The 27,874-nt window shown below is 55.1% G+C and overlaps 1 protein-coding gene across 1 annotated transcript; it reads left to right on the top strand.

Annotated features, from left to right (window-relative positions):
* Positions 1–204: 204 nt before the first annotated feature.
* Positions 205–27,795, top strand: RTN4RL1 (reticulon 4 receptor like 1; the record flags this gene model as incomplete). The annotated part of the gene is made up of 3 exons (XM_079545287.1): positions 205–226; positions 1,173–1,577; positions 26,459–27,795. The coding sequence occupies 3 exons, from the start codon at positions 205–207 to the stop codon at positions 27,793–27,795; spliced, it is 1,764 nt and encodes a 587-aa protein (XP_079401413.1).
* Between the last annotated feature and the right edge of the window lie 79 nt (positions 27,796–27,874).

Here is a 27,874-nt window from a genome sequence, read left to right as displayed (position 1 = left end):
GCCACGTGGAGGCGGGCAGGCAGAGCCAGCCGAGCCCCGAGCGGGCGGGGCGCTCAGACCAGAGCAATCGATGGCCGAGAGAAAAAGAGAGAGAGAGAGAGAGAGAGAGAGAGAGAGAGATGGAAAGCGGTGCGCACCGCCCCGACGGGACGGGCTGGATGGGGCGGGACGGGTGGCAGGACTGCGTGTGGAGGCTCCGGCACGATGAACGCGCCGGTGTTGGGCTGTACGCCGGGATGTGCATGGCGCTGAGCCGTCGGATTCGTTCCCAAGACGGACCGCGGTGATTTTGGGCTGCGCACCCCGTGCTGAGCTCCCTGTGCTGAGCGGGTGCCGCTCGCAGCTCTGTGGTGCGGTTGCCATGGTGACAGCCGCACCCGCCATGGGGGTCCCCCTCCTCTAGTATGCAAGTGCCTGCGAGTCGGGGGACCCCTGGGGGCCGCGGGGGAGCGGAGTGGTGGTGGTGACCCCCAAAGGATAGCGGGGTCGGCAGCGGGATAACGTGGGATAACGGGATCTGCGGTGGGGATGGAGAGAGCCCCAGTGGACAGAGGGGACCTCCGCGGACAGCAAAGCGCCGCGGGGACATCGGGATCCCGGTGTGGGATTGGGAACCCGATGGGATGATGGAGGCAGCGGGAGGCGGAAGGTACAGAGGGGACTCGAGGGACAAAGAGCGGGGAAGGAGCGGGTGGAGCGAGGGCCCTGGGCGGAGGGGCAGCGGGGACAGCAGAAACGCGGGTGGGGCAATGGAAAAGCAGAGCTCTACGCTGGGACATCCGGTGTTCCGATAGGGGCGGAGGGGACGATGAGGAGGTGATTCGGAGCCAGCGGGGACGCGATGTGCCGCCCGGCGGGATGGAGGGGACAGCGATGCGGCGTGGTGCCAGCAGCTCCCCGAGGCCAATAGAGCCCCGATGGGGCGGGGGGGGGGGGCACCGGGAGGCGGCGCGGGGAAGCGGAGCAGCGGCACTTTCACGAAGTGTCCACGGGAGGCGGGAGAGGCGGCGGCAGAGGAGGAGGAGGAGGAGGAGGAGGAAGGGGGGGCCCGGCCGGGCTCGCCCAGCCCAGCCCAACCCAGCCCGCCCCGTCGCTGCCCCGCCCCGCCCTGCCCAGCCCTGCCCGCCGCTGCAGGCACCGCCGCACCGGCCCCGGGCTCCCCTTCTTTATAGGCTCTGCCCGAGGGGGTGGGGGGCGGCGGCGGCCCCAGCCCCGAGGGGGCGGCTCCCCCCTAAAAGCCGCCGGCGGGACGCGCGGCGGGCAGAGGCGCGGCCGGTGCTCCCGGTGGGGCTCCGCGGGGCGGGCGCTCCCGGTGCCGCTGCGGCTCTGCCCGCCATGCCCCCGCGGGGGCCGCTCGTTCGGGCTCCGCGCTCCCGGTGCAGCCGCCGCTGCCGCCGCCACCACCGCCGCCACCACCGTTCCCCGCCGCCGCCGCTCTGAGCGCCGCCGCCGCTCTTCGCCGTTACCGCCGCGCCGGGAGACCGCGCCCCGCACCGGCACCACGATGCTCCGCCAAGGTGAGCGCCGCAACGGGAGGGCAACGGGTACCGGGGACAGCGGGCAAAGCGGGGGATCCGGTACCGGCTCCGAAGTTTGCCTCCCGCCGAAGTTGGGGCCGCGACGCCGGGCGCTCCCCCCGCAACCAACAGCTACCCGAGCCGCCGCCGGGGTGCGGGCACCGGCGATCCCCGGGGAACGGAACCGGGGAGGGATCGGCGGACGCACGCACGGCGTGTCCCGAGACGACGGTGCTCGGCGCCCGATGGAAGGCAGACTCTGATTTCAGCTCCGCGCGGCCGCTCGGGGTTCGGTGGGGGAAGTTGGGGCGCGTTCTTCTTGTTCTCTTCCCCCCCCCACCCCCCTCCACTCCCCTCCCGTCGACCCGAAGAGATTCGCTCCGCTGTGACATCACGCTATTTCCATGGCAACCGCCTGGGACATCATAGGGATGCTTTTTGACATCACAGCCGGGGAGATGCCGACCCTCCGGGGGGGGGGGGGGAGGGCGGGAGGGGTCCGCTTCTCCGGTACCGCCGTGCCCGGGTAGGTGCGAGCCGGGGACGGGGGGAGGCAGCACTGCCATACGGAGGGACCCCCCCGAACTCTCGAAAGGGTCACAGCACCGGCCCAGGCCACGGACCACCACATGCCCCCCTCTCCGGCGATGCTCCGGCACGGGAACGCGCGGTGCTGGAGGATGCGGGCGCTGTGCCCACTGCTCCACGCAGCCCTGTGCCGGGGCACCGAGCCCTGCTATCACTCCAGGGATGCCGTTCCCCGCGGGTTTAATGTCACCTTGCGGCTGCGGGGCCTCGCGCTTTGAGCCACTTCTCTCCATCTCCCGCGTCGGCTTTGTTCGGTGTATTAACTCAAGCGGGCTGGGCTCGATCCCAAATCCCCGTGCATCCCGCTCGGAGAAATCATCACTTCCCGACCCCATTTCCCAGCACCGAGGGGTGGAGGTAAAGCAGGAGCCGGGCGGGAAAAGTGGAGCTGGATGTGGTTGCGTCCCACCAGGGGTTGCAAGCTGCTTAAGGTCAGGATCTACGGCTTTTTTCCGTTCCTGAAGCTAGGAAAACAAAATGCAAATGAACAGCCTCTGGGCTCATACAAAACCTATCCTTAAAGTTTTTGTCTTGTTAAGCAAGGAAATAGAGTGCCAAATAGGCTTTGTTAAGTGGCAGTCTAATTAATAATTTAAAATCTTGTAGCTGTCTTTCATTAGAATTTATCTGTACATCAACCACAAAATCAGTCAAACACACTCATTTATAAGTTAATGCCGTTTCTGAATAATTCAACAGGCAGTTAGGGGAGGGCCTCCGTCCCGCCCGGAGCCTCTCCCTTCCCTCCTCACCACGGCCCGAGGGCTCTGGGTGGGAGTCCCGGACCCTGCAGCGACCCCAAGGGAGGGGACACCGTGGGGACAACGGGACAGCAGCTACCAGAGATGGGGACGCTTTGGGGCCACTCTGGGTTTCGATGTGTTGGAGGATTTGGTTGGTTTGAGCGGTGCAGGTGGTGATGTTGCTGCTGCTTCTGCTGTCCCATCCTGCTGCCAGGCAGGGGAATGTGGTTTGGGATCGTATGTGCCATCCCCATGTCCCTGGGGGAAGCAGATCGGTGTGTTTGGTGTTGTCCCCCCCCCCCGCCCCGTGCCTCCTCCTGCCTTTTTGGGGGTTTCTCTGATGTCCCCTGACAGGATGCTGCCCCTTGAGCATGGTGCAAGGCATCACCACCAGTGGGATTTGGGGTGTTTTGGGATGCCAGGACATTACTGGTGAGAGCATGGAGCATTGTGCCAAACCTGAGCAAGGGTGGCAGCAGGGACAGCATCCTGCCAGAGGTGGCAACCACCAGGAGTGCAACATCAGAGGTGCAAGAGGAGATTTCCAGGTCAAGGATGCTACCAAGGTCACGGCTGGCCGTATCTTGGCATGGTTGTGGGGCTCCCAGCTCCCAGCGCTGTGGGGCCAGAGGAAAAATAACCCCAGGGTTGGGAGAAAAGGGGCCGGGGGCAGCTTGGGACAGGGCTGTGTGGTGCCATTCTGTAGTGCATCCCACCCCACGAGACCCCAGTGAGGAGGGGAATGAGAAAAACGCATCCCCCCCCTCCCCCATCCCCTGCCCGGGAACAGGGAGGCTGTGCCCTGCAGGGCCAGGCACGGCGCAGGCTGGGCTGCGGTTGCTGCACCGAAGAGCTGAGAGCCCAGAAAACCTTTTTGCTCATCAAAGTTTAATTTCATAAAGAGCAGGGAGGAAGCCACAAGCTCTCTGCGCCCGGCGGAGCTGGGGGGAAGCGGGCAGGACGCGGCGCTGCCTGTCCCTGCGGTGGGGATGGGGGGTGAAGGAGGGCGATGCCGTGATGCTCGCGATGAGAACTGAGCTGGTGGTGGAGGAGTCATTGCTGCTCAGTCACCTGCAGTGATGGAGCCCAGAGGGGTCCTGGTGGTCCCGTGCACAGTGTCCCCGTGTTGCTCCCGGAGGCTGTGGGTGATGCTCCAGATGGCCTTGAAGCGCTGCCCTAGAAACAGCGGTGAACCTGGCAAGGAGGTGTTAAAATGGGTATTTTGGGGGTGTGACTTCACACCACCTCTCCCCGAGGCAGCTGGAGGCAGCGGTGTGGGTCGGAGCCTGTGGTGTGCTCAGGGCTGAGGGGTCTCCCCGAGCTTTGTGGGGTGGGGATGAGGCTGGGATGTGGTGACCCCGGCTCTGGGCAGTCTTGGGATGCCGATAAGGGGTTCTGGCAGCACAGAATTTGAAGACGATACTGGGCTGGGGAGCACAGGGCCCTGGGGACGCAGTGGCTGGGAGCCCTGTGTGTCCTCCAGGAGAGCATCCCCAGCGTGAAGCAGACCCATGCTGTGAGATGAAGCAGTGCCAGCGTGTCACCATGCACAGTGTGCACACAGCACCCACGGGTGATGCCCCCCAGCCCAGAGGAGCTGCCACCAACCGGCCGACACCGAGAGCTTTGTTTGCAAAGTGCAATCCCGGGGCTTAGCAGCGTTCGGTATCAACGATGGTTATTAACTGCAGATTATGTCTTTAAAAGCGCTTTGGTGGAGCAGCAGGCAGCAGCGGGCTGGCGAGGCGCCGGCACTGATTGTCACGATCGTTTGACGTCCTCAGGGTGGGACATGGCAGGTGCCACCTCAACGTGTCCCCCAGCCCGGCCCCCGCTGGAGGGGGCTGAGCTCTAATTTAGGATCGATGCAACAAGTGGGGGGTGGTGGAGGCACCGAGCATCATCATCCCCTCCTGCACGGCCCTGGGTGGTCCTTCTTTGGGTGGCCCAAAGGTGAGGACAGGGGATGAGTCGTCCTATGTCCCTGTGCCAGAAGTGTGGTTGGTGCCATCACCGTTCCGGATGTCACCGCCGGGTCCGATCTCTCAAATCCATCCCCTATCCCCCGTACCATCCCCGCTCACGGCATCTCCATGGAAACCCGCAGCCCCGCGCCTGCAATCAGAGGGGGCCACTTTTAGGAATATTATTTTTACTGATGACAAATGATGGAGGTGCTGACGGAGGAACGCCCGCGCCTGGCATCACCTCCCCAGCGGCCGTCCTTTCCCTTCCGGAGCCATTGCATCCCACTAAGGGCTCGGCACGTGCTGGTCTGGTGGCAGATGCAGGACAAGGCAGATAGAATGGGGAATCTTCTTTGTGCAGATTAGGATTGTGGGGCTATTAAGCCGAAAATGCTCCATTTGGTGCAGAAAGCTCCTTTTCCCTTTAATAGCACACCGCCTGGCTGCTGCTCGCCTCCCTGCTGGCAAGGCGAGGGCTTTGGCAAGCGGTGCTTTGCGATGTTCCCGTCGGGTTTGTAGGGCCACGACCTCCTGGCTCCGAGCACACACAGCTGTTTGTGCTGGAATGGATGGCAACGGGTCTTAGCCCCTCGGTGGGCTCCAGTTGATGGCATCCCCTTGGTATCGTGGTGTGGGCACGGTAGATGCTCCACGTGCACACAGGTCCCAGCGCCGAGGGGTACCTGATGGGCACCTGGATCCCGATTCCCGGTCCCTCAGCCGTTGTTTCCCAGCGAGGAGGAGAGGCAGCAGTGGGTTCGACTGCGAGCTGGCAGAGCTCCGTACAGAGGCAGCCCTGCAAACGGAGGGGAGGTGCCAGTGCGGCTCCGCCAGCCCCGTGCCGCACTTGGGAGCCGCGGATCTCTCCTGCTGCGTTCGTACGGAGGCTCTGCTCGTGCACGCTGCATCCCTGCAACCGGCACCAGCCGAGGGGTACAAACCCTTTCACATCCCTCAGTGCTTTTTGGGCTCTTCCGTGGCCCAGATGAGCTCTCACCCATGAAAGAATGCTCGGCACTGCTTGGGGCTGCGCTGGCAGTGGGGGCAGAGCCCTTGACCTCAGTATAGCCCCAAAGGGAAGACCCCCAAAGCCAGCCCTCTTCTAGATAAAGGGCAGCCCATAGCGCTGGGTCCATGGTGCTGGACTAAATGCAGCACAGCCTCTGCCCATAGCCCCTCTGCAGGGGTCTGCGGGGTGGTTTTGCTAACAAGAGTGCCCTATTATAATTTCAATGGGATTAGAAAAAAAAAAAACAACAAAATAGTCCTCACACAAATGACTCCGCAGTGCCTCTGCCAGGGCCTAAGATCTGCTGCTATCTATTTTTTAATAATTGAGGGTAATAAATATGTATTTCTCTCTCCTTTTTCTCCGTGCTCTGCAGCTTGTCAGCTCCCTGCGTCTCTTCCTCTGATCAGACCGCATCTTTGCTGAGCGGGAAAAAAAAAGGGAAAAAGGAAAAAAAAAAAAAAAAAGAAAGAAAGAAAGGGGAGGGAGGGGAAAAAAAAAAAGAAAGAAAAAGATCCTTTAAGCAAAAAGGATTAAAGCCTTGAAAGTAGGTCTGCCTGAGCTGGCTGCGCTTTCCCTGCTCCCATCCACTGCGTCCAGGGAACGGGAGCGATGGGGCAAAGGGGCTCTGCCCTATGGGTAGGGATGGGGCGACTTGGGTAAAGCCTTCTGTAAGTGGCTCTGTTTCAGCAATGCATCTTCCCTTGGGGTTTTTTTTTCTTTCTTTGTGTTAGGGGATATTTGCTTGGGGATGGGGAGCGGGGGCTGGGGGCTATGGGGACCCCCCCGGTGCCATCCCGGAGCCGTGGCCCCGAGGCTGCAGCGGGCGCGGGGCGGAGGAGGCACAGAGCTGGTGTGAAGGAGGCAGCTATTTATAGCTTCCCCTCCGCTTTTGTTCCTTTTCCAGCAGAGCTCCTCTTGAAATAGAAACGCGACGGTCGGGCGGCCGCTGGGGCGGGGGGCTCAGACCCGGAGGGTCACCCCATAGGGTGATGCCATCAGGGTGAGCATCTGTGTCTCTTGGGATGGGGTGTGCTGGGGGGGGGGGGAGCAGCCCCTCTGCCGTGCTGCTGGTGGCCTCAAACTGAGGGTGATGGGATGGGGATGGCAGAATGGAACCCATGGGGTGCAGTGGGTGCAGACCCCACCTCGTCTCAGCCGTTGCCTCTGCTTTTCTCGCAGCATCTGATTGCCCCCTCCTTCCCTCCTCTGATCAATAGAGCTGGGAAAAAACAAAACAAAACAAAACAAAACAAAGTAAATATTTAATACGATCCAGGGAGCCGCGCGGAACGCTTCCCCCCCCCCAACCCCCCTCCTCGTCTGTCTCCTCTGCCAGCCGCTCGCAGCAGCTCCCCAGCCCTAATGAGCCTGAGTGCAGCAGGGATCGATGGCCGAGGCAACCTCTGCACATGGACCAGGCCTCTGTGTCCTCCCTCCATACAGTGCCGGAGCCGGGACTCAGCCCCCCTGTGCCCCCCACCCCAGCTCATCCTCTTCCTGCTCTTCTTTTCCTCCCTGATTCATTCTCTTGGACTCACGGGGCTGATGAAGGCTCTGTTGCTCCACTGGAGCCATCCCTCACCCTGGTGTTTAGGGGCTTCTTCAGATGCAGGAGGGGGCCGGGGTTGCTGCTGCAAGCTCCCTGGATATGGGGACGTGGAGCCCATGGGGACTCTGGGCACCCTCAGAGAAGGCGCCAAGCTTCCTGCGTGGCGCCAAAGTGCAGCGTTGAATATGGGGTGACTGGATTTGCTTCCTTCTCCTTCTCTCATCCCATCCCATCCCATCCCATCCAATCACATCTCATTTCATCCCATCCCATCCCATCCCATCCCATCCCACCCCATCCCATCCCGGACATGTCCCACTCAGCCCCTAAAAAACACTTTATTTTTGCCCCAGATGTGTGGCCACATGATGTAGTTCATCTCTGCTCCTGCCTAAAAATGGGTCAGAGCCAAATGCTAACAGCAGTTGGGGTCTGGTGGCTTTGTGGACATTGGGAGCCACCAAATGGAATATGGCAGTGGGTGTGCAGGGCTGGGAGTCCCCACTGTACTCCTCCCCATCCTTCAACACATTTGAGGAGGGGAAGCACCGCTCCAGGAGGGGCACAGGGGATAGAAAAGTCAAGTGGGCCTTGTGGTCAACAACAAGGAGATGACCTCGCTGTGCTCATCCTGTCTGGCATGGGGTTGGAATCACCTTGCCAGGCTCATTCTGGTTGGCAGGGGGTTGGGAGTGGTGAAAAACCCCAAGATGCATTACTTAGGGCTGATGATTGGATTTCAGAGTGGCCACAGGTGGAAAAAAACCCAGGAGCCTCCTGGGGACTGCGCTGGGTCTCCAAGGCGACACTCAGCATCTCATCACCCCTTAGGGCTCTGCAGATGGGGCAAGGGCCAGGGCCGGGGTGGTGCCATGGACACAGCATCACAGGTACACACTGGTGGCAAGGTGCCGAGGAAGTTTTGCAGCAGCATTAGAAAATGTTGACATGTTTTTTGAAACAATTTCAGATCTGATATCTGCGCCAGATTGAGTTTGTAACCAGCTTTATTGTTTAAGCCTGCTGGGATTTCATCAAAGGCGTCTGCTGTTTACCCAGAACCATTTCATTGGAGAAAACAGCAAACAGACCTGCATTTCTATCTGATTTCACTTTTTCCTTTTCCTCCTGAATTTAAGTGCTTGTGAAAAGCATGGCTGATAAGGCAGAGCAATGTGGATAAATCCTGAGGATGGGCTTGGCAGAGGCTTTCCAGCTGCTCTGTGCTCATTACCAGCACACAGGCACAGGAGCAGCAGCTCTTGGTCACATGGGGATCCTGCTGTCCCCATCCAGTTTTGGGTCTCCTTCCTTGCTTCACAGGATGCGATGTGTTGGGATCCCTGCTGGCTTTGCTCCCACTTTCAGCATAACTTCAGATTTAAGCTACAAAGGAGAAAACATCCATCCCCACAGAAGGATTGGCAGTGGCCAGGGCTGGAGATGTGCTCAGTGATACCAACAAGGCTCACCAAAGCAAGGCAGCAGATAAAGATAAAGGAGAAACCAGACCAGAAAGGGGCCTGGAGCAAATCTCATTTATCCTCCCCACACTTGCATCCTGTGGGCTCTGTGTGATGGACAGGAGAGCAGCGGCTGGAAAAAGCCCAGAAATAGGATTTTGCAAGGTGCTACAAGCCTCCCTATTGCCAAACCCAAGAGTTTTTGAGATGCTCTGCCCTGTGCACCTTTCCCAGTGCTGGTCACTGGATGCTCCTCATGACCAGCCATCACCAAGGTAGCTTTTCTCCAGGACTCAGCAGTTTTGCTCCAGAATGGCCTTGACACCTTCCCCTGGCCTTTGAGACCAGGATGGGTAGCCAGCAGCTTAGTGCCAGGGATTGATCCCATGGCTGGTGCTTCGATTTTGGGCAATGATGTCATCCTGGCCAAGCTCCCCTGCCCCACTGGCATCTCATGTCCATCCAGGGGCCAGCAGTTCTCTGCACCAAGGGCTTGTCCATATTATCCATCACACCTGCACAGTGACAGTGTAATTTTTATCTGCGGCTGTTTATTTCTCAGACAGAACTACTTGTAAATTCTGGGAAGAATATATATCCCCGTGCGTGACAGATCCAGCACACAGCGATTAATCTGCCCTCTTAAGACCAGAATGCGAAAGTGTCCCAGTGTCACTCCTCCATGGGGCTGGTGGCCAAGTACCCACTGACCCTTGGCATAGGGTCCCAACCATGCGATGAGGCCTCCCTCTTCCTCCTTCAGCCCTGGATGCCACCTGTGATATCTCCTCCTTGGGACAGGACTGGCTCCAGTATTTCCCGTAGGTTTATGCAAATTTTTCTTCTTTTGTTATCATTATTATTATTTTTAATTCCTCGCCGCTGCTGCTCTGTGGTGCCCCAGATACTGAAAGTGCTGAGGGTATGTGTTTGCTGCAGATCCTGCAGGTTTGCTGCCAGACGAGGATGGAGATGGAGAGGGGACACAGGGGGTGTCCAGGTGGGGACAGAGCATCCATCAACACCGCCACGGACAGCAGTTGGCAAAGTCCCTCAGTGCCACCAGCACCGGACTGGTGGGCAGGGGAACCAATGGACGCAGGGCTGGGCGTAGGGCTGTCCTCAGAATCCTGCCCAGGATAGGGAGTGGGGTGTAAATCTTTACCCACAGTCCCGCCGGCAACACCCCGCGTGCCATAAAGCCGCTTATTTACAACCGCCTGCTCCAGAGCAGCTGGGAAGCGAAGCGCGTCATTTTCCAGAGAGAGCAAAAAATGCTGCATATTTCAGTGTCTTTTGAATTTTTTAGGTTTCCCTGAACTGTGCTAATGGGTTGGCGGCGGAGGGGGGAGGCGGCGGGGGGCCCAGCCCAGCTCCCGGCCTGCTTTGCTGCTCCGACGCACGGCCATGACTGCATTGCTGCTCTTAAAATATTCAGTGCTGTTGGCCACGATTTCACAGCGGGTCAAAGCGCGCCGAGTTAGCAAGAGGAGGGAAGGTGTGACAACGAGATTAACCCTGGCCCCGCAGTCCCGCCGTGCTCGACAGGCTGAGCACGCCACGCTGCGGCCACGGCGTCCCAGGAGGCAGAGAGAGCCTGGGGGAACGGGCACCTGAAACGCTTTGAGTCATCCTGTGAATGTGGCATCGCCTCCAAAATGCCGCAGAGGAGCTATGGGAGCATCCTTGGGATGGTTGAGCATATCAAAGAGAGCTGAGCATCCTTGGGATGGTTGAGCATCCCAAAGAGGGCCGAGCATCGCGGAGAGGGCTGAGCATCCCCTGGGCTCCATCAGCCTCCCCAGTTAGGAATTCTGCCCTCCTTGCTGGCACAGACACAGTGCCTCATTTCACTGGGCTCAGGGCTGTGGATGTCCCTTGGGCATCCCAGATGCCATGGGTGCTCCTGCACCCCAATGCGTCGTGCTTACCAGGCACTGCACAAACATCAGTTAATGCTAATGATGGAGCAGCAGATTTATGATGCAAAAGAGCAGCAGTTGGAATCCAGAGAGGATTGCGGACAGGGATTTGATAATTCTGCGATTGGCCCTGAGTTTGTTCTGCTGTTGCTGACATGTCTGTGAGGGCTTCAGCGCTCTTTTGAAGGCAGCTTGATCTGCAGTATGTGGTATGGAGCAGAGCAACAATGGAGTGGGGTTGGTAGAAGGGTGTCTGTGGTGTCCAGAGGGTGAACATGACTTGTTGAAGGAGCATGCTGTGTTGGCTTGCCATGAATATAAGCTACGGAGGTTAGATTCAACATCTGAGCCAAAGTCAAGTGGATGCAATTTCATATTGCATTACACAATGCCAAAAAATGAAAGCATGGATTCTCTGCGTGGAAATTCCAAAAATCCCTCCTGCAAGGGAAACATTTATCCCCTTGTCCCACTCAGGGGGACCAGAGGTTCCCCCTGAGTTGGTTCCCTGAGTGCCCTCTACATCCAACACCATCGCTGAGCAGAGCAACACCCAGCTTGGTGGGGCTGCGCCTTAATTCTGCCTGATCCCTGCTCATGTAGTGGCAGATGTTCTCATTATCCATTTAAACATATAATCCTGCCCCGAATCCTGCTAAGCTCCTGGCCTTGCTGATACCTCGTGGCAGTGCGTTCCACAGGTTAATTACGCATCGCTCATTAACCACTGAGCAGAGGGTGACCCATGAATGGGGGGTACCAACCCTAGCCTGGGTGGAGATAATTCCTGATCAGAGCCACCTGGCCCCAAAATGAGCCTTAAAATGAGCCTTGTCCTTGTCTGGCGTTACCCTAGATCGTGGTCCGTCGACTCCAAGTGGAGAGCGACCACTTCCCAGGGCTCCCATCCTACCTGGACGAGAGTGAGCAAAGTGGGAGGAGGAGCGAGGCAGAGAGGGAAAAAATCACATGTTGTTTTTAAAAGGCGTTTTTGAGTGAATGCTGAATAGGGTTTGGGAAAATTGCCTTAAAGGCCTGTTCTCTGCAGGGACGGCGCTTTTCATGGAGCACAAGTATTTTGAAACTTAATTGCACATTTGCACGGGCTAGTGTTTTTATTTCTCTCAGGTCTCCGAGGTGGTCTTTGAAGATTGCTGTCTCTCTGTAATGGTTTTCTTTATCTCAAATAAATTCCACACACCTGCGAGGTGGAGCTGCTTGAAAGAAATGATGTCGAAATTGGCTCTCGATTTAATAAATCTGCAAATGAAGCTGGAATGCAGGGAGACGACACGGCCGGCTGTGTGCCTCCCCCCTTCTCCCCATTTATCCCTCTCCCTTCCTCCAGTGTGCTGCTGCACCGTCTCTCTTTGATCCTTTGAAGTGGACCATGGGGATGCTTCCAGCTCTCAGGGATGCTCTGGATGCTGCGTTTCCGCCATGTCCAATGGTCGCATCACCATGAGCTGCATGCCAACGATCCAACCTCTTCTTCAGTCCCCTGCCTCTACGATGCCCACACGAGCCTCCTATATGATTTTTTCCAGCCATGAATTTGGGTGTTGTTGGTGCTTTTCAGAGCACTAAGCCATGGCTCTCCAGCTCACAGGGTGGACGATGAGCTTGGTGTTGCATTGGAAGCACTGCATCAGGGAAACGTCTGTGGCACGGTTCAGCGTTTCTGTGCTGTGCTGCTGCAGCATGGAGAAACAAATCCCTTTATGGCCCGGGCAGAGCACGCTCCGGGCAGTCCTGGCTGTCAGCAGAGAGAAATGGACAGCCACAGAAGTACACAGACAGGTTAATGGCAGCCGCAGATGCACTACAGCACACAATTGGATTTTGCCTCCTCATTTCTCAAGGAATCAGCAGCTCTTTCTTGCTCAGAAACCCACAGTGGGACTTGGGCACTTTCAGGACTGGGACCATGGGAAGGACCAAAGGCCCTGGATGCTGCAATTCTAAAAGAGCAGAAAGCTCAGCTCCACACATACAAAGCACCCAGCAACTCTATTGCATCGCAGCCTTTCCTTTTGCTTTTCAGCACTGTTACATTTGCTGCCAGGAAGAAGCCAACACAGCTCTGTCGCCTCCAACCACTGTGAGATTCTGGGCTCAGGCCGTATCCCAAGCCATCTTCCCTTCCCAAACCCAAACCTCACACGTTTAATTGTTGACCTTGTAGATGCTTTCACGTAAAGCAAACGCCTTCCCATTTCTCTTCTCTTCTTTCTCGATTGATTGTGTACCTCCGCACTTATCTCTCTGAGTGTCTGTCAAAGTTTTTATGTTGCGCTCATCACCATGGTACCTGAACACCTTGGCAGAGCAGAAAAGTGCCTCCCCATTATGCAAACCCTCCCCAAGTTTTAGTCGTGCTTGCTGGTTCATAATGTCAGTTGGGAAGCGGCACTTCAGCTCCTTCTTCCTTGCTTCTCGCACTTCTTGGGCTTACATAAAAACACCTCGGATTCTTCTCATACTGCAGCTTCTTGGCCTCTTTTGTCTGTGTGCTGAAGACAAGGGGCTGGGATATTGTGGGGCTCCTGCTCCCTTTCCAGCAGTGCAGGACTGGGAGCATCTTGCCCCTTCCCTTTCCCTTTCCCCACTCCCTTTGCCTTCTCCTTCCTCTTCCCCTCTCCTTGAAAGGAGGCTGTAGCAAGGTTGAAGTAGGATGAGAGTACTGGCCTTATGTTGCACAAGAGGAGGTTAGGGTTGGATACTGGGAACAATTTCTACTCCAAAGAGTGGTGATGCAGTGGCACAGCTGCCCAGGGAAGGGAGGGGTCCCCATCCCTGGAGGTGTCCCAGAATTGTGGAGGTGTGGCACAGACAGACATGGTCAGCGGGCATGGTGGGGGTGGGTTGGGGTTGGACATAGTGATCTTAGAGGTGTTTTTTAACCTGAATGATTCTATGATTCTCCTCCTTCTCCTTCTCCTTCTCCTTCTCCTTCTCCTTCTCCTTCTCCTTCTCCTTCTCCTTCTCCTTCTCCTTCTCCTTCTCCTTCTCCTTCTCCTTCTCCTTGTGTTCCTTTCCCTTCCCTTTCCCCTTCTCCTTTTTCAGCCCCTTTCCACCAAAACCCACTCTCAAATCCCACTGCATCCTAACGCCGTAACAGAGCCACACAACAACCATTTCCCAGGGCACTGGGACGCTCATTCCCAATCCCATGAAGCTGTCTCCATTTCTACCCGACGGCACAGGTGCCCGAGGGCTTCACCACTGATAGCGACAGCTCCTCTCGCCGCCCGCGACATCAGCTGCGCCCTTGATTGAATTATGGGGCTGCAATCCGCTTCCCTCCTGGCTGCGGTGTGTGTGGCGTGAGGCTTAGATGGTGAACCCGAGCGCCTTAATTCAATAAGGAGCAGGCAGGCAGTGCGCTCGGATAGCTACTGGGATTTCTTCCTCTCCCCAGCTCGCAATGCACTGATTTGTACTGAGGTGCCCAGACGATGCCCAGATCCTGCCTGGGGGTTTTGTTCCCATCAGAGTCTGCTCTTTCTCTAAAGCAGGAATTCAGTGTTTCCAGCCTAAAACTCGTGGGGGATGAGGAGGGATTTGGTGTTACAGTTGGTGCCACGGCTCATTAATTCGGGTGGGGATGCAATGATGGGAAGCAGAGGATCCCATCCTCCCAGTCATTGGGAATTCACAGTTTCTACCCCAAAGCTCTTGGGGTAACCATTGGGGTGAAGAAGGATTTGGTGTTGTTTCAGCCTTGTGTCACTCCTTGTTGCTCTGCCCTTTGATTTTGGTGGGGATGAAGTGATGGGGTGCAGAGAGCCCTCCTGGCTGCCGGGATGCAGGAGGTGGCAATGAGCTAAAAGTCGCAATTAGTAAAGGGCTCACAACGAGAAGGTTCTGTGGGAAGAGAGAGAGAGAGAGGTGCTAAATGAAACCTGAAAGGTTATTCCAATACGAGGCAGCAGCCTTTCCAGCCCTGATCGCTTCCCTGGGAGCTGGGGGATGAGCGCTGGGAAGGGAGGGGATGGAAGGAGAGGAGCAATGTGGGTGAGGGGGGAGGCTCAGACACCCGCACGGCACTGGGGGGGGATGCGGCTGCTCTGTGCCCTCTCTGGGAGCGTGACAGCATGAGGAAATTTTGCAGCAATTTCTTTGTAACTGCACCAGAATGAGGCAAATGGGAGCTCAGCACTTACTGGAGTGAAAAATATCACTGGGGAATCAAAGCGGGGAGAGAGGGAGGGCCAGTGCTCCCTGAAACCAGACAGGGGGATGCGATTCCAGACAGGGGGATGCTCATCAATGCACCGGGCTGGGAGTGCCAATCTCTCCCCAGGGCCATGATGCCACTGTAAGGATGGGGTGAAGAGACCCCAGTGTGCTCATAGGGCAGCAAATGTGGGGTGTGGATTCAGCCCAACCAATTCAAAGCAAAGGGAGTGGAGTGCAGCAGCGTGAGATGGAACAGCAGCAAGGAAAGGGGATTTGTTTCCTATTGAAAGGAGGGTTTGACTGATCAGGAGGGCATGGAGAAAGGGCAGGAGGGGAGAGCTTGGGCTGGTGGCACAAAGATGCTGCCCCATTCCACCCAGACACCATGGAAATGCAAGGGCTCTTTGCACATGGAAATCATTTAATTCTATAGGATTGCTCTGAAATACTGGGGCTGTGACATACAGGAATGTCCCAGCAGGGCTGGGTTGGGGGGCTCCCATGCTCCCCCCACTGCCTTCCAAACAGTGTGGGGGGGTTAAACACCTTTTATGTTGCACCTCAAATGATGAAAGGCTCCAAAATGGGACTAACAAAGATGAGTTGTGCTTCAGAACAAAAAAACCCGTGAAAGCAGCAGATGCTGTCATGGGAATAAATTGTATCAGCAGCAATCAGATGGGGAGTGAAAAGTCAGAATGGAGTTGCTCCCTCTTCCCCATTTCCAGCAGAAATGACTGGGCCCTGAATTTAGCTGGAATGGGGTAGGATGAAAGGCAGAGCCTGACAACACATTTCAAAGCCTCTGGGAGACGTGGCCACTTGGATGGGGATCCGGAGCCCCTCAGTTTTAATGAGCATCTCATCGCCTTCCTTTATCCTTGTGCCAAGATCTTCCCTTTTTCAAGAAGTGTGAGACTATTTCTGCTGCTCGCAATTTGTTTTAACTTTTGCAAAACGTGCATTTAAGAAACATGACTTGAGGAGGCTGAGGGTGAAGCATTCCTGTTATTTAATAGATGCCGACGTGCCTCTTGCCGCCTGCCTCTTTCCCTGCACTGCTGGGGATGGCCAGGATGGGGCTGCTGCTGGTTTGGCATCGAATTCCCAGACACAACCACAACACTGCAGCCCCAGAGCCATCGCCAGGGTCTCCTTTGGGACAGGGCTGTGTGTTTTAGGAAAAGAGCAGCGGAGCAGCAGTGAGCGGCGCTGATTTCCCAAAGGCTGACTCCCGCCAGACCGCTCTGCGCGGCGTCCCAGCAGGATGCTGGCAGGCTGGGAGGAAGGGATGTTTGCTCATCGCACGGAGATCGGGGTTGCATTCAAACCTTTCCAGCCACTGCGAGTGGTCATGCCACGCTCCACGCAACGCCACCCCGTATCTCTGCATCTGCTTCTTCTGCTGACTTAGCACCTCCAAAAAATGGGCATCGCTGCACTCCAGCAACCCCATCCACACCCAGCATCTCCATCCACCCCATCTGCTTCCCCATGCACACGTTCCCACCACGTGGCCTCATCCCTGTGTCCCCAGCCGGCGATATTCCTCCCCACCAGCATTGCTGCTGCGAGTTATAGCTGCCTGCTTCAGGAACAGCTGTTCCTGGAGAGGCTCCGGCATCACCGGCACAGTAATGCACGTGTGCCAGCACACACGTTCACCCCTTCCCACCACTTCCTTCTTCGGATGCTGCTACAATTTCTTTCATTACATCCCTAATACAACCCCCTCCTCTTGGAGGGAATGGATTGCGGGGGCTCTGATGCCCTATTGCTCACGGGGATGCACTGCCATGGATGGCTTTGTGCCAATCCCAAGTCTCCGTGCATCTCACAGTAACCATTATTAACTAGCAAGGAAGGGATCGTAACGGGATTTATAATGGCTTACAGAAGAGCAGGCTCTGATTAGCTTGAAGGGAAGGGACTGGAGTCACATGCGGGGTGTGCGTGGCCCCACAGCCACAATGGGGTCCTGCTAGGCAGTGATGGATGCTTCCAGGCACTGGGGAAGCTAAAACATCACCTTTAGTTTTTCAATGTGGTCCTAAGTCAGTGCGAAATCACTGGAGCCAGCAGTTCCCATTCACATTCAAGGGATTTTGGTGACTTTGAGGGAAGGACGAGGACAGGATCCAACCCTGGCAATGGGTAGGGGCACAGTGGGGCCATTTACACTCCTTTGCTTTTATCACCGAGCTTTTCACGAGCTTTCTGCCAGCAAAAAAAAAGCTGAGTGTGAAGCACAAGTCTCATAGAGCTCTGCTCATCCCGTGGGGATGGCTCAGTGTCACACACCCACCCCAAGTAGAGACCAGAGGCCTGGGAAATGGTGCTGTGCCCCCATTGGGACTGGGAGGGAGCGACCTGAGGCTGTCCAGCTCCGAATGACGCCATCGCTTTATTTTTATGGGAAGAAAATGTGACAGAGAGGAGCGCTTTGATGCCCGCCCGCCAGCCTCTTTCCCCCCTGCTGCCGGTGGAATGATGTGCTGCTGAAAGGGGAAGAAGGCGCAGCGCCGGCTCCAATTTGCCCTCCTCTCCACAAAACGCAAGGACATGCAGTAAGTGGGAAAGGCTGAGAAAGGGATGAAAGGCAGCGTCTGCGGCACGGCGCGTAATTGGCTCGCCGGAGCTCGGTGGCACAGGACGCGGCTGAAGTCGGGACGTCGGTGGGATCGTGCCTTTTGTCGAAGCGATGCTCTCCCTACGAGCTGCGTTGGCACCCCGCAGAAGGGCTGCTGGCTTCGTGCCGCCGTCCGGCTATTTGGATATCTGCCCCAAAGCTTCGCTCTGCGCACAGGGAGCGGGCGGCACAGCGAGCACCCAGAGCCGGGGCAGCTGTCGCTTTCCTCCTGGGTCTCCCGTTTGCTTTCTTCTGGCTGCGTTTCCAGTCCTAAATAAACCCTTCGCAGGTCCGAGCCAGCTGCTGGCAAAGGGAAGGAGCGGGTGAATCTGCTTTCTCTGCGCATTAGCTTGTTCAGCATCTGATACTGATCTGGCTTGTGCTAATCTTGGGTGGTTTTTGTCATTTCATCTGCAGTTGTTTCGCTGTCGAGTGCCGCCGAAATCTTGGTAGCCGCTCTTTTACAAAGGATGCCGTCCTTATTACGCCTGTGAATGAGCTATTTTGCATTTCTGTGAATGGGAAGGAAAACTTGTCACCTCGGGACAAAAAGGGAGTGGAAGTATCTGATGATCCCCTGAGAGCTTCAGACAATCCACTAAGCATAAGTCCTCCTCTATTTCTCTCTCCTTGGGGACAATCGTAATTAGGCGTCCCTTCTCAAGGACCTGAGGAGCTCCCTGTCCTCTGCCAATTCACCTCCTTGCACTTGCCTGCTGGCATGGCCATGGGTTGAGCTGGCAAAGCCTCCACCATGCTGTCATGCCAAAAATCTCACAATAACCATGCACGGTTGACTGGATGAATCCCCTTGGTCATGCCATCCTGTTGAAAATCTCAGAATAATCATGCTTGATGGTTGGGGTGCACCCCTTTGGTCATGCAAACACACCAAAAATCCCACAATAACCACACTTGGTTGGCTGATTGGCCATGCCATGCCATGCCCTTGGTGATGCCATCCTACTGGAAATCCTGCAATAGCCACGCTCGGTGGACTGGGAGCATCTCTAGCTGTAGATGTCCCTGTTCATTGCAGGGGAGTTGGACTAGGTGACTTTTAAAGGTCCCTTCCAAGTCAACGATGCTGTGATCCCCTTGGACGTGCCGTTCTGGCCCAGAGAAGCAGAAGCATCATCAGCTTCTTCTATCAACATGGCAAGACCTGATGGCTCCATCACCCATCTGCAAGCCAGCGGATGCTTCTTCCCTGCCACGCGTCGGCCTCAGGATGGTCTAAGTGACACGGTGGGACCTTTGTGTGTGATGGGACGAGGCACGGGCCCGCAGCCCTGAGCCTTGTGCTTGGAGGGCACTGCTGCAGCGGGAGGAATACGGCAAAGTGGGGTTAAGTAGAGCAGATTACATGCGGAAACATGCTCTACATTCCCTCTGCTTCTGCATAGATCAGTCCTGAAATGAGCATTTAAATTAAACAAGTTTCTATATCCGACTTTCCAATCCCACAGCCGCTCTCACCGTTGGCTTCTTTTCTTCAGCTTGAGCAGAGCGGGGAGGAGATGCAGCCATGGAGAGGAGTGCTAATTAAACAGGGACTTCCACATTAGGGTACAAATCCTCTGGACCAGCAGAAACCCTGCCAGTTTCTGTATTTATTTATTATTTTTTCAGTACAATTGTAATTTCCAGCGGTGCCTCCAGCACAGGGAAAGAGTTCAGGGGCTGCTCTCGGAGAGGATTAGCGTGCTGGAAGCATTATTGCTTTCCTTCGCTGTGAATTCAGGAGCGATTCCCTGATGGCTGTACTCTATATAGAAGTGAATCGGTGCTAATTTGTTTTTGAGGATCACACATCCACCAACACGTGAAAGACAATCCTGCCTCTCGATGTATATTTCAAGTTGGTGCTACAGCAAACAACGGAAAATAAGGAAGAAAACGGAGCCAGACCTCCCTCGCCCAGAAAGCCAGAGCTGGAAATGAGCGGACGTTGAGATTTTAGAGCTTGAGCCGCCCCTTGCCGAGAGCTTTGGCTCAGCTCCGTGCCTGTGGCGGATGGGCAGAGGGAACAGAGCATCTCTGGCTGGTCCTGTCTTTCTGCAGGCATGGAAAGCCTAAGGGACACCACGTCGGACAGGATGTCAAAGAGACAAAGCATAAAAGGCTCTCTTCTTGGCAACACGTTGGTTGGGGTTTTTTTTGTTTTTTTTTTTTTTTGTTTTTTTTTCCTTTTAAATCATCCTCGAGTTTAACTGTGAGAGTGGAATAAATGGCTAAATGGACTAATTGAATCTGCAGAGCCCAGGGGCCGCACACCTGGCGGGCCAGCAGCCGCCCCGCCACCCGTGTCCATCCCTCTGTCTGTGTGATTCAGAGGGACGCGGTCCATGGGGAGGGATCAGCCCCGGCTGAAATGGAAGACAAAGCTATTGTTTCAAACAGAGTTATTGATTTTTACATTATTACACTATGAAATTTATGGTCTGGTTTCAAACTGCCATAGGAGTTAATGATCACCATCCAGAAACTTCCAGGTGACCTTGGCCTCGACTTTGGTGGTGGAAGGGAAATAGCTCCAGATATTGGGTCAGCAAAAGTGAAATAAACCTGCAGTGTCCTAAAGGACTTCATTCTGGGGTTCCACTGACCCCATGTCTGCACCAAGCTTTGGCTCACAGCGAGCTCCAGGCTGGTTGGCAGCAGCAGAGCAGGCAACGGTAACTGGACCTCACCAACTCCAGACAAAGGCCACTGCTGCTGCTAAGAGTAGATGTGGCACTGAGGGACATAGTGGGCATGGCGGGGATGGGTTGGAGTTGGACTTGGTGACCTTAGGGGTCTTTTCCAATTGTAATGATCTTTGAGTTGGTATGGTGGGGATGGGTTGAAGCTTGGACTTGATGATCCCGGTGGTCTTTTCCAACCTTGCTGATTCTATGATTCTGTGATTCAAACCATGAGATTCCAGGGTGCCCAAAAAGCACCAGGATGGGAAGGAACAGGGCAAGAGGAACCTCAGCAGAATGGAGAGCTGCTGCACGCAGAAGGCATGGCCACTTCTGCCACCAACATGGCTTAATGGGCATGGTGGGGATGGGTTGGGGCTGGGCTTGTTGGTCTTGGAAGTCTTTTCCAACCTTAATGATCCTATGATTCAGCGAGGGGTCGGGGAGGCTAACAGAGGTCTATGCCATTAGCACAAGTGGCACTGATGCTGCAGAAGGTTTTTAGGACAACAGCATCCCCAGACTAAAGCCTTATCCTGAGTTTTCTTTAAAAGATGCCTCTCAGCACATCTCCTGGCAGCAGCCCCTTTCTGAGGCCTTCCCTATCAATATTCCCTTTGAATTCCCTTGCGTACATCTCCACCTGGGAACACTTCCTGGCAGAGAGACGGGGCTCCCAGCTGCGGGGGAAGGATTTCTCCTTGCAGTGCCTTCTCCCTGGAACATCCCCAGTGCTGCACCTCAGCTATAGTTGTGTGACGCCAGTAGCCTCCGAGCTCAGCTTCTGCCTCGGAGGTCATAATTGCCATTAAATCACAGCTTGCCTAACCAAATTATGCAAAACCGAAATTATCTCCAATGATTTTTATGTTGCTGAAATGTTCCAGAACTGCTGGGGTGATGGCTGGGGGATTGGGAGCAGCTGTCACTCCATCAGAAACCATAACTCCAAACAGCTGGGATCTGTCAGTTATTTATGACACCGTTTGCAAAAAAAAAAATAATAATAATAATGATAATAATAATAAAAAAAATGAGGGAAGTGGATGGGTGGTTGTTGTTCTCTGGCTGAAAGGCAGTTCTACCACATGCCGATGCTGGAGGGAGCAAAGGCAATGAGGATGCCAATGGAACGCTTTGCACAGAGGCTGGAAGGAAGCTGCTGCTCGCCAGGGGAATTTGATCTTTGTCACAGTCAGGGATGGTTTGTTTATTGCAAAAGAAAAAAAAAGAAAAAAAAAAAAAAGAAGGAAGAAAATAGGCAGCTCCCAACCACAAGTCTGACACTGCTGTGTCGAACTGTCCCAGATCTGAACTGCGCTCTCAGCTCACGCCCCGTGGCGCTCTGTGCTCAGGCATTGCCTTTCGTCGTCCTTCAGCTGATGCGTGGAATTATGAACATTTGAGGCTCCTTTTTCCCCCCAAACAAATTTGTCGTGGTGAGAAAGTTCATTTCTGAAGTAGGGGGGGGGAGGGAACTTTGTTGCAGTTGCACACAATACCAAGAGCACTGTTTGAGCCTGATTCGCCAAGAAAGGTTGGGTGGATGATGGCAATTCCTGCCATCACAAAAGGGAGTAAGAAGTGTGAGGCAAAGAACCGTGTGACGGTTGGGTTATCCAACGGGAATCCTCCACAGACCCATCCTGCTATGGTTTGTCCAATGCAGGGGGTGGCTGAGGTGAGCTGGTGATGGCAGTGGCTCCTCGGAATGATATTTGTCCTCATGGAAGGACGTAGCCCATGAAAGTGGGTGCTATTAGGAGGAGGATGGAAGTTTTGAGGTGTATTTTCCCCTCGGGTCACAGTTGTATTGTTGCGGCCCAGTGACAACTTAAAAAGCACCTTTGAAAGGTGTGGGTGCAGATGGGGCAGGAAGATCTCTCTGTCTACAGGTGGTGCTACACAAAGTGCGAATTTGGCTTCAGAGGAGTGAGTGATGAGCGAGCTTCTGCCTCTTTGATAACACAGAGTGCGAACAGAAGGCAGATGCTTTGTCCCCACTTGTAGCTTGCTCTGGTTAAGTATTATTATTTATATTATGTAGTAGCTATACATAGTGTTTTATGGCAGTAAAGACCCATAAATCAGCAGCCAGAAGATGAGGGCTTTGCTCTAAAGAGCTTATAAATCTAACAGCCTGGGCAGAACCGGTAATGGACGCAGCGAGCAGTCGGACAAGTTGCGTGGAGACAGGAGCTAAGATTGGGCTCCCCAAGCAGATGGAGGTTTAGGAGAGATTTGAGAGAACTCCATCCCAAAGAGCAGATCCTGCTGGGGGAGCGGCAGCCGTGACCCACATAGCAGAGAGGTGAAATGTTGGGGCTGGAGGTGACCCATCAGGGCCAGTCCTAGCTCCCAGCTCCAAGCTGGGGACTTTTGATGGAAATAAGTGGCACTGCTCCTTCAGCAAAGCGTTAAAATGCTGGAATGTCGGGTGCCAGCATCTCTGCTGCTGCACTGGAGCGTTGCTGTGTCTGGATGAACTCGCTGTCTCTGGGCGTCTGCATTCTTCTGGCCGTTTCGGCTCTTGCACAAATGAAGGCTTCATGCTAAATGCATTACGCTGTATAACAATTAATCCCGCGCTGCATATAGAAAGTCCTTACTCATCAATAATGCATTCAGGAGGAGTGATTTTCACTCTCAGTAATAAGGCTAAGACAATGGAAACAAGCAGGTAATGGGGAACATTTATAACGATGTTAATCTAATAACGGGTATAATGCTGTTAAAAGTAAGACTGCAAACTGGACACATCCAAAGATAAATTATTTCAAGCATTCATTAACTAATGCCTAATTAATGCCCAATTAGAGAGATGCTGCATGGGAAATGACTTGGACAGCCCGATGAATTCATTCCCATCACTAAAACCTGAGCTGGGAGGCTGCAGAAGGACAGCAGAGCTGGGTGACACAGCACGGCGGTGGGAGAACGCCGGCAGACAAACACGGCCGTGTTGGTTTGATCCGTGTCGACAAAGCTTTGGTTCTGCTCACTTCACTGGCAGCTTTCCATCGGATTTTTACTTTTTGAAGCTCTCCCTCCCTGGTGAGCAGCGCCACGCACGCCCGTGACCCTCCATCTGCTGCACAGCCTTTACAAGATGCAGTCAAAAGGTTTGCACTGGGAAGAGCTTGACATGTTGGCTGCAATCAGACACTGGGGGAGCTCAGGGGTATCATCCTGGGAGGGACAGTCCCACTGATGGCAGCCAGGGACCCAGGTGGCCCCAGCTGCCTTAGCCATCACGCAGCTGGTCCAGCAGCATCAGGGCTGTTCTGTTCTTTCGTTCAAGGGATCTCATCCCCACATCAAAATGGCAACCAAACCTGGACGTCCTGGAGCATCTCATAGCAGTGTGCAATTTGCAGGTCTGTGGGCTGTGGACTCATCCCTGATGGGACCACACACCCTGAGCACATCCGCTGAGGAGGATTCCTCTTTCCAAGTCCTGCTCACCACGTTATCGCTGCTTCTGAGCACCCTTCCTTTTTGTTTCCACATTCTCTTTGTCTCCAAACTGCAGCCTGTAGGTAGGACGAAATCCCTGGCCTTCCCTCCTACCATCTTTCCTGCTGGAAGAGGAGAACCACCGGCAACACCCATCCCAAAGGAACCAACCCCTCTTCCATTGGCACTTCGGCCATTAACTCACACCTCTAATTGAAGAGACAGGCTCAGATCTTCCTGCCCTTCACCTCCAGAGCCATCGGGGACCGTGAATCTCCATTCTCCCTTCCAACAGTGCAGCTCCATGCTCCCCATACATCCCATCCATCGCTGAGCATCGCTGGCAGCCGCCTGCCATCACCTCCTAGACGTGAAATTCAGGATGCTACGCAAGCCCTGCCCAGCTCCTCCTCCCACCAGTAATCCTGTTAGCCTGGCAACTATCGTGTCACGGAACAGCACATAAAACCAGCATTGGGAAGCAATATGTAATCTTCCAACCTGCTGCTCATAGCTGGGAGATGGTTTATTGATTCAAACCCTTGTGATTTGGTATTTGCAATAACAGACTCCGCATGTGGGAGATTGTCACTGTGCTTGTGCTTGGCAGGATTTTACTAATAAATATAAGAGCTACACGACTCTTTGTGGCTCAGTGTGACTCGGGTGGAGCTGGGAACACAGAGCTGTCCCACCTCAGCAAAGTGTATCTGTGGGTTAAAAAGGAACAAGAAGAGCAGAAAGCAATTCTGCACCTATCTGCAACTGTAATCAGGATATCCTTGAGACTAGCACCAGAGAGGTGCTTGGCTGGAAATGCAGGGCAGCCCAGGAGCAGTCTTGCCTGAATCATGGCCCCTTGCCCCATGGCAAGTGCACGGTGGTGGCTTGGAGAACATTCCCTTTCCTACACAGCCGTAGGAGTTGTCGCGGATGAAGCACTCCTGACTACAGCCCTTTTCTGGCAGCAGTGCAGGAATGAGCCATCCCTCCCTGCAGCCTTCATTCCTGCAGGGTAGAGCCTGTAGAAAGCCCAAATCCCCATCTGTATTTCTATCCCCATTGCTATCCCCATCCCAGCAGAGGCTTGGCCCAACAGTTTGGCTAGCATTGCTATTCTTTGGAAAAAGTAGAGCAGTACAGTCAGAGGTGGCTGCCTCTCCCCGCTAATTTATGAGAGCCTGAGTAACCAGTTTATCTAAAAACATGACAACTTTGCCTTGAAAGAGTGGGTCCAGATGGACAGGTCACCTGCTATTAGCTCCCCAGTAATAGATCTCCATCCCCGGCAGAAGGCGATGCGAACCACGGAGTTATATTTCAAACAACATTAATAAGAAACCAGTGAGGCTTTTTTCTTTTTTTTTTTTTTTGCCTCCCACTCATATTCAGCTGTAGGCACTCGAAAAGAAGGACTGTAAAAGCCCAAAGGGTCCAGCACCACAGCCTGTCTTGTGGTAACGACATGGAGTAATTAGAGGTGAACTCCACTTCCACTCTTGTTTTTCAGATTATTACAAGCAAATCGCGGCATGAGGACTCTGGGGTAGGATGGCACTGGCAGCTGTACGCTGCTCTCATTTTACTCCTTTCTCCCGTGAAGTCCAGAGGCAGAATTCATTAGACATGAGCAAATTTTGTGTGTAAGAGGGAAAGCAGATCCGGGAGGAAATCTGAATGAGAAATGACAGCCTGGTGCAATGAGTCTGAAAAGCCACTCCACGCAGAAGGAATCGCCTGAAAGCAGGCATGGTGTGAGGAGTGGGAGAGCAACGGGAGCTGGGCGGCGAGGCTGGCGCTGGGCGCTGAGCCGAGAAGGGATGATTGCTGCCTGCTCGCTTCCCTGCTCCGCAGCCAGAAAGCCCTGGCCACAGGCAGGCTGTAGCATTGCCATAGGACATCCATTTAAAATACGTCTGAGCACCAGCTTCCAAACTGGGCGTTCAGCTCGGTCCGTCCCACCAAGTGCCGAAAGCGTGTTTCTGTAAATCACTCGTTTGCAGGGGAATGTGCTGGTGCTAACAGGGCATGGGCGTAGGAACAGCGTGGAAAGCAGCCAGCTCCTCCGGAATTCATGGAATTGTAGAATGGTTGGGTTAGAAGGGATCTTAAAGCCCATCCAGTTCCACCCCCTGCTGTAGGTTGGCTGTACTCAGCAGAACAGGTTGCTCAGGGCTCCATCCAATGTGGTCTTGAGCACCTCCAGGGTGTCTTTGTAGGTGAGGAGCTGCAGCCTGCTGAGCATCCTCGTGGCTCTCATCTGGACCCGTTCTAACAGCTCCACACCCTTCTTGTGTTGGGGGGGTCCAGACCTGGATGCAGTATTCCAGATGGGGCCTCACGAGGTCATAGCAGAGTGGGTCAATCCCCCTCCTTGCCCTGCTGCTGTCCCTCTGTTGGTGCACCCAAGATGCAGCTGACATAGCACACACACACCGCTGGGTCATGTCAAGCTTCTCATCCATCAGAACCCCCCAAGTCCTTCTCCTTACTGCTCTCAGTGAGTTCTTTTCCCAGCCTGTATACCCACCTTGTATTGACCCAACCCTTGGGCTGTGCTGAGGTGTGCTGTGTGGTTGCATGGCGCAGATGTAGTTTGGGGTGGTTCACCAGGAGGTGAATTCAGCATGAGGAGGTGGACAACACCCCATAGATTATGTTCAAACTGTTGCACACAGATAATTCACATGGGCTCTGTGTCCCCAAAGCTGGCCTGACACCACTCTCCCCTCTCTCCAAACAGGGGCCCTCGCGGAGCTGCTGCTGGTGCTGCTGGGGCTGAAGGTGCCTGGGGCTGCCAGCTGCCCCACTGACTGCGTCTGCTACCCTTCACCCATGACCGTCAGCTGCCAGGCCCACAACTTCGTCACCATCCCCGAGGGCATCCCCGAGGACAGCGAGCGGATCTTCCTGCAGAACAACCAGATCACCCTGCTGCTGCGGGGCCACTTCAGCCCCTCCATGGTCACCCTCTGGATCTACTCCAACAACATCACCTTCATCGACCCCAACACCTTCGAGGGGTTCGTCAACCTGGAAGAGCTGGACCTGGGGGACAACCGCTACCTGAGGGCTTTGGCAGCCAACACTTTCCAAGGGCTGGTGAAACTCCATGCCTTGTACCTGTACAAGTGTGGGCTCAGCTCCCTTCCCAGTGGGATTTTTGGTGGCCTCCACAACCTACAATACCTTTACCTGCAAGACAACCACATTGAGTTCCTCCAGGACGACATTTTTGTTGACTTGGTAAACCTCAGCCATCTTTTTCTCCATGGAAACAAGCTTTGGAGCCTCCACCAGAACACGTTCCGGGGGTTAATAAACCTGGACAGGCTCCTCATCCATCAGAATCAGCTGCAGTGGATTCACAGGCGGGCGTTCCACGACCTCCGGCGACTGACCACCCTGTTCCTGTTCAACAACAGCCTCTCGGAGCTGCAGGGGGACTGCCTGGCCCACCTGGGGGCCCTCGAGTTCCTCAGGCTGAACGGAAACCCCTGGAGCTGCGACTGCAAGGCCCGCTCGCTCTGGGAATGGCTGCACCGTTTCCGGGGCTCCAGCTCCAACGTCATCTGCGAATCCCCCGAGCGGATGCACGGCAAGGACCTCAAAGTGCTGAGGGCGGAAGATTTTAGGAACTGTTCGGGCTCGGAGTCGCTCCACCAGATCAAAACTTTCTCAGCTTCAGACAGAGGAGCCTCCAAAGCCCACCATCCCCACCACTCCTCCAAGGAGAAGGGTGGCGAGAAGGGTTTGCACAGCAGCCATCCCGCAGCCCGGCCGGGACCTCGCCGCCCTGCCAAGAACTGCACCAGCCACAAAAACCGCAACCGAACCCTTAAGCCGGGATCGCTGGGGCCGCGCAAAAGCGGGCACGAGTTTCCCGACTACGTGCCTGACTATCAGCACAAATTCAGCTTCGGCGTCATGCCCACCGGGCTCCCGAAACGCAAAGGGAAGTGCACCCGGCGGACGCCCATCCGTGCGCCCAGTGGGGTGCAGCAGGCGGCGGGTGGCTGTGCAGGACTCGAGGCCTCGCGCCTGGCCTTTGTGCTGGTCTTGGTGGCCATCATGCGCTGAGCTTGGCCACGGCGGAGCGGATCTGCACTGCGACCCGTCTACGAAGGACCAGAGTTTCTTTTCTTCTTCTTTTTTTGTA

Source organism: Tetrao urogallus (assembly GCF_951394365.1).
Source record: "Tetrao urogallus genome assembly, chromosome: 20".
NCBI lineage: Eukaryota > Metazoa > Chordata > Aves > Galliformes > Phasianidae > Tetrao > Tetrao urogallus.
Note: the sequence above shows the minus strand (reverse complement) of the source record. Positions and strands in the feature narration are given on the sequence as shown.